This window comes from Leptodactylus fuscus, chromosome 4 (assembly GCF_031893055.1).
Source record: "Leptodactylus fuscus isolate aLepFus1 chromosome 4, aLepFus1.hap2, whole genome shotgun sequence".
NCBI classification, from domain to species: Eukaryota; Metazoa; Chordata; class Amphibia; order Anura; family Leptodactylidae; genus Leptodactylus; species Leptodactylus fuscus.
This window is the reverse complement of record NC_134268.1, coordinates 204,685,279-204,691,884: the sequence shown is the minus strand read 5'-3', so window position 1 is coordinate 204,691,884 and position 6,606 is coordinate 204,685,279. Positions and strand designations below refer to the sequence as shown.

Genomic DNA, 6,606 nt, shown 5'->3' with positions numbered 1-6,606 from the left:
AGTAATTTTTAGATAAAGTTTATTACAACACATGAAAAATCATAAAAAAAAAAAAAATCACAGATCCATTTGCAGCTAAGGCTAAGTTGACTCTGACTCTGCCTTAGAAACCACGAAAATCGGGTCTAAACGGAGGTCTTTTTTTCCATCGATTTCAGTATAAAACTGGTGGACACAACAGTGATCCATTATAGTCAATGGAGTCTATCAGTGTCCATGTGTAATCAATGTTTTAGTGATTCGGCTGGAATATATATATATATATATATATATATATATATATATATATATATTTAGTAAATTGCTGACTTAGTAACAATTCCAAATGGGGAGGGCATCCTTCTGAGAGATGGGGTGTTTCGTCGGTAGCCATAGAGTCCATTGTAGCCAATCACCGGCTTGATAGAAGATAAAAACAGGCCATGGCCCCTGGCGTGCTCTGCGGAATGACCTAGGACATGACATGAATACTGATGACACAGGACAGTCGTAGATGACACAGCTATAGACTGCACCACTGACAGCCAGATTACTCATAGACCATGCAGAAGCCAGCGCACAGGCCACATTACTGACCCCGTCCAAGTGAATGGAGCAGATAGTATGAGGTCACTATTACCAGTGTATAAAAAGTGTCTCTAATCACTGTACCCATGGATATACACAATAATAATAGCAGGATAAATATAAGAAATAAAAACTTCAAAAAAAAACATTCACAGAAAAAATGTATCTGCAGACAAGAGATAAGAGGCTGTACCTGACCCCGCTCTGTTCCTGGTTTGTAGATAAAGTGCAGCTGCGCTCTGGTGCTGGAAACGGTCAGCGAGATCGCCAAGTGTGGACGTCCCTCCATGTGACTGCAATATAGCAAAATGTTAGTAGCATGCATAGAAAGAACCAGGGGGGTAATGTCAAACCCCCCACCTACAATACTACTGTCCTATGTGGAAGAAGGGCCCCCTTAGGTACCAGGGCCCAGTGTAGCTGATCTAAAATGTCCTACCGTTTTGCATATACAGCTCCTATGTAAATCTATATGTCTGGCCGCTGCTGTAAGTGGAGATCTGGCCACACATGCATGACTGTCTCCATTCCCTTCTATGAGAATTATGAGAATGGTCAAGCTCCTCGGAACCCCCATAGACTTGAAAGGAGAGAGCCTTGCATATGCGGCCACCTCTCCACTCATAGAAGCTGCAAGACAAGGGTTTGGGGGGTTCTCAAGGTGCGAGTCCTGGAGGTGGGGAGGAAGGACAGGGAGGAAGGGTGAAATATAAGGGTAACCTGTAGAGATTTATATTTTTGGCTAGAGACAAGCTGTAAAGCATAGGGACTATGCACAGGCAGCATTAACACACAGGACGGCGCTTATATCATATGCAGGGCAAATATTTGCATGGCAGGAGGGGTACAGCTCAAGGGTACTTCCATAATAGTTAAACAAGACAGAAATGCAGTCCCATAGACTAGCCATGTAGTCCCATAGACTAGCCATGTATTGTTATTTGTCATTGCTATTACTGTGTATAAACCGTAGCACAGATCACTGTACTCACTGGATACAGATCACTGTACTCACTGGATACAGATCATTGTACTCACGGGATATAGGTAAGAATAGCAGAAGACGATACAAAGTATACTGAAAAACAAAGAAATAAAAACCATTTCCTAATGTAATGTAATAGCCGTCCTGCAGACAAGAGATAAATGACTGGACCCGACCCTGTGCTATTCCTGGTCTGTAGATAACAAACCCCTCACCCACCTTCACCCTTAATCCTATTCCATTTATAGTTTCACAAACAGGGACAGACCCAAGATTGTGGCGAACCCTGAGCAAAATCTGTGGGTGCCCCTTTTAGGATTTTTTGCAGGGGAACAAAGGCAGAGAATATTGCCATAATACTACCAAACTATAGAGTTGTACTGTGTCCAAATAATACCACCATACAGTGCCAAATACAGGTATCATATAGAGAACACATAATACTGCCATAATATTGTCCAGATTATAGTGTTATACTGTGCACAAATGATAGCATCATACAGTGCCAAATAATGGTATGACTGACGCTAGGTTCACACCTGCGTTCTTCTTTCCGTTCTGTGGTTTCCGTCTTCTGCATGCCAGAAGACGGAAAGCACAGACCGGGTGCGGCGGTGAGCGTTTTATGCTCTCCGCCGCGAAACTGAATTTTTTATCCGGACACAGAGTACTACATGTCCGACTCTGTGTCCGGATTATAAAACCCGGTTTCGCGGCGGAGAGCATAAAACGCTCACGGCCGGACATCTCTCTCACCCATTCAAATGAATGGGTGAGAGAGAATCCTGCAGGTTTCCGTCTCCTGCCTCTGTTTTAGGCAGGAAACGGAAACCTGCAGAACGGAGTTCACAACACTGATGTGAATGAGCCCTGAGACTCCAGATAATACTGCCATGTGTGACCACTTTATAGTGCTGACATACAGTATACAAACACACAACTGATGAAAACTAACTGTGTTGTCCAAGACCCAAGTAAAGTAGATAGTCACAGGATAGGTCATCAGTATCAGGGTCTGACACCCAGACCATGCACCATCTACTTTGGCTGCCAGGGGCCGTATACAAGGTATAGAAACAGATCTGCACTATTCAAGTGAACGGGAACAGAGCAGCAGTTCCCTGGCGCCATTGCTTCATCGTATGTCCCTGTACACTGTATACAGTTTCTAGCTCTGTACACTGTAATGGTGGCGCTGGAGAATTGCAGCTCTCCTTCCATTCACTTCAATAGGAGCAGAGCTGCTTCCGGCTGTATACCGTGTATATAGCTTCCAGCAGCTGAAACAGTTGGTCAGTGCAGGGTCCGAGTGTCAGACCACACAGAGCAGATACTGATGACCTATCCTATGGATCCATTTTACGTGAGTCTTGGACAAGCCCTTTAAGTACATTGGTTGTCACCTTTGTCACTGCTATAATGCAGCTCTTTTACAAGTTGCATCTTCTGAAGAGACTTGGCCACAAACAGAGACGTCTCACCTGTCCTGTCCTCCTCAGCAGCGGCGGCACAGGTCTACTGCGGAAATAATTGTGGACATGGCGGTCCATTTGGGCATTGTAGGGCAGTATGACGGAGCCCAGCTTTGGTAAGGAGATGCTGTAATCCTTAGAAATACTTTCCACAGCCACACAGTCCAGAACAAACCTCTTCTCCCTCATCTGCAGTTCTTCTAAGGAGGGAGATGGCGCAAAGCGACTTAAGTAACATGAGTTCACCTTCCTGGGGGACAAAGCGGGTTTCGCCATTGAAGCAGCGAATACAGGGGAATGTGTGATGATGGTCTATGGTCTGACTAATGAAGTCACAGTAGTCAGTGCACAGCAGAGCTCATGGAGTGTTGCTATAGACACATAGAAACACAAGTCCAACAAGTCCGGGCCTCCTTCACTAACAATTAGTCTGTGGTCTTAGGACAAACCTCCTGAGCAACGCACATACACTGCAGGCTTGTGTGCAACGGATTTGGAAGTGTAGGAGAACTCGGTATTCGCCTCATGTACACCATGGAGGGCTCGGGACAGACACACAGCTATATACAGGCTATGAAAGGCTCGGTATACACACAGACCTATATACAGGCTATAAAGGGCTCAGGACAGACACAGACCTATATACAGGCTTCGAAAGGCACGGTACACACACAGACCTATATACAAGTTATGAAAGGCTTGGGTCACACGCAAACCTATATACAAGCTATAAAGGGCTCAGTACACACACAGACCTATATAGAGGCTATGAAAGGATCGGTACACACACAGACCTATATACAGACTATAAGGGGCTCGGTACACACGCAGACCTATATACAGGTGTAAGCCGATGGCTGGTCAGCTAATGGAGGGGGTGTACATCTCACCCAGACTACTCAGGTGGGTGAGATGAGAAAATTCCAGAAGGAATGTTTTTTCTCAGCAGACAACTTTCGTCTGATGAGCATTTTGGTAAATGCTCAGTATTTGGCTGGATTCTTAGGAATGGCAGGTAGGTTGGTAGTGAGACCTGTCATTCCACCCCCCTTCAGTCCACACTTTGGGGATGTTCCAGCAGCGACTCAGCTGCAGAGAGTCTCCTCGTCAAGGAGGCTTAAGAAGCCAGCTCCAGCAGCAGACTGGGGGCAGAGCTTGGCTGGAGAGCCAACAGAGAGGTCATATTTTTGGAGCTGTGTCCTGAATGATTCTACTGGCTTTTGGATTTCTGTTATTCTAGGTGAGGTAACCTATTCTATGTTTAGTTAGAGCCTAGCCGGGCAGGTATTTATTTTTGTGTTGTTTCGTTTTGTTGCTGCACTACCTTTTTGAGTGAAAATAAACTCTACCTTTGTTTTAGACTAAAGAATCTGGACTTTTGTGTCTATGCCACCCCACCTAGCAACCCCAGACCCTGACAATTGGTGGAGGACGTGGGCATACAGTGATTGCTAGGGGCAACAACATGTCCACTCCTTGCTGGAGAAATTTTTTTTTTATGTCCTGGGTAAAGGCTGCTGCCGCTATACAAACCCGGACTTTGGAGGAGATACTGAAGCATCTTGTGCAGTCCAATGTGCAGCAACAGGAGACCAACTGTTTTCTGTTGGAGCAGATTACACTCCTTAAAGAGACTAGTGTGTCACTGGCCTGCAGAGACCTGTGAAGCACAGATATGAGAAGCGGGCTGTGCAAAGAGCTGTTGCCATACCTGATGTTCTCTATTAGAGAGGTTCCACAAGCGTCTACAGGTTTTTCCCTAGTCTATGGTAGACACCCCAGGGCCTTACTTGATATAGCTAAAGAAACCTGGGAAACGGAGGCTTCCCCATACCGTAGTGTCATAGAGCATGTAGCTCAAATGCAGGATCGCATTTCAACAGTCATGCCAATTGTAAAAGAGCATCTGCAAAGAGCACAAGAGGACCAAAGCAGAATTTACAATCGTTCTGCCAGAGTCCGAGAGTTTAACCCAGTGGACAGAGTCCTTATTTTGGTGCCGACTGTGGAGAGCAAGTTCTTAGCGAAATGGTAAGGCCCATATGAAATTGTGGAAAAAGTAGGGCCAGTCAACTATAAGGTTCACCAACCAGGGAAAAGAAAGCCTTTTCAAATCTACCATGTGAACTTGATTAAGCCCTGGAACCAGAGGGAATCCTTGGTGGCCTCAAATACAGAGGTGGGTGATTCGTTGCCACCAATCCCTCCAGTCCGTGTGAATGAGACCCTCTCAGTGCCCCAACAACAGGAGGCAAAAGTGTTCCTGCAGAAAAATAGATGCAAGTTCTCTGATCTACCAGGGTGTAGAGACAGAACCTGGGAGGAAAGTAAACCTCAAACCCAATGGAATACCGGAGGAACGTAGGGAGGTAGTGTCAACCGAGGTTAAACGTATGGTGGAGTTAGGTGTAATTGAGGAATCCAAAAGTGAGTGGTCTAACCCAATTGTATTGATACGAAAGCCCAATGGTACTTGGCGGTTCTGCAATGATTTTAGAAAATTGAATGAGATTTCCAAGTTTGACGCTTATCCCATGCCCAGGGTTGATGAGCTGATTGAGAAGTTGGGTAATGCCAGGTACGTAATCACACTGGACCTTACAAGAAGTTACTGGCAAATACCTTTGTCTTAGGAAGCCAAGGAGAAAACTGCCTTTGTTGTTCCAGAAGGGCTGTTCCAGTACAGGGTTATGCCATTTGGTTTGCATGGAGCTCCTGCTACCTTTCAGAGGTTGATGGACCAGATCTTGCGGCCACATCATGACTACGCAGCAGCTTACCTGGACGATGTGGTTATTCATAGTCCAAAATAGGGAAGTCACCTCTGTAAGGTGCAGGCAGTACTGGACTCCATAAGTGAGGCAGGCCTTACTATCAACCCTGAGAAATGTGCCTTAGGGCTGGAGGAAGTACCTGGGCTATGTCATTGGCAAAGGGGTAATAAAGCCCCAAATCAATAAAGTGGAGGTAATACAAAACTGGCCAAGACCGCTAACCAAGAAGCAAGTCAGGGCATTTCTTGGCATTGCTGGCTACTACCGGAGGTTTGTGCCAAACTTTGCCTCTATTGCAGCTCCTCTCACTGACCTGACGAAAGGTGGGAAATCAGTGATGATCCACTGGACACCAGAGGCAGAGGAGGCGTTCCAGAGGTTAAAGCAAGCTCTATGCCAGCAGCCAGTGCTGATAGCCCCTGACTTTAGGTAGGAGTTCTTGGTGCAGACAGATGCCTCAAATGCAGGTCTAGGAGCGGTGCTGTCCCAGGTGGTAAATGGTGAGGGGCATCCAGTAATGTACCTGAGCAGGAAGCTGTCCCCGCTAAGAAAAATTACGCCATTGTGGAAAGGGAATGCTTGGCCATTAAGTGGGTGTTGGATGCTCTGAGGTATTACCTCCTGGGGAGAAAGTTTAAATTGATCAAATTTAAATTGATGGATATAAATCAATAAGGACAGAAATGCTAGGGTTACCCGATGGTTCCTGTCTCTGCAAAATTTTGTGTTTGATGTAGAACACAGGCCAAGGAAATTATTGGGAAACGCTGATGCCCTGTCAAGGGTGCATTGTATGATGGCCACAAAT

General features: G+C 45.7%; 1 protein-coding gene across 1 annotated transcript; it reads right to left on the bottom strand.

Moving 5' to 3' along the window:
* Nucleotides 1-293: 293 nt before the first annotated feature.
* On the bottom strand, nucleotides 294-3,300 carry LOC142199934 (sperm microtubule associated protein 1-like). The gene is made up of 3 exons (XM_075269865.1): nucleotides 3,034-3,300; nucleotides 761-860; nucleotides 294-451 (listed from the first exon to the last, which is right to left on the bottom strand). The coding sequence occupies exons 1-3, from the start codon at nucleotides 3,298-3,300 to the stop codon at nucleotides 294-296; spliced, it is 525 nt and encodes a 174-aa protein (XP_075125966.1).
* Nucleotides 3,301-6,606: the final 3,306 nt, after the last annotated feature.

Bases quoted from the DNA above. Each gene is read 5' to 3' on its own strand.
- LOC142199934 (XM_075269865.1), bottom strand. From the start codon at position 3,300: ATGGCGAAACCCGCTTTGTCCCCCAGGAAGGTGAACTCATGTTACTTA. The intron at 861-3,033 runs GTGAGACGTCTC...GCTATATTGCAG, and splicing joins TGCTGAGGAGGACAGGACAG to TCACATGGAGGGACGTCCAC. The intron at 452-760 runs GTACAGCCTCTT...GTCATGTCCTAG, and splicing joins CAGGAACAGAGCGGGGTCAG to GTCATTCCGCAGAGCACGCC.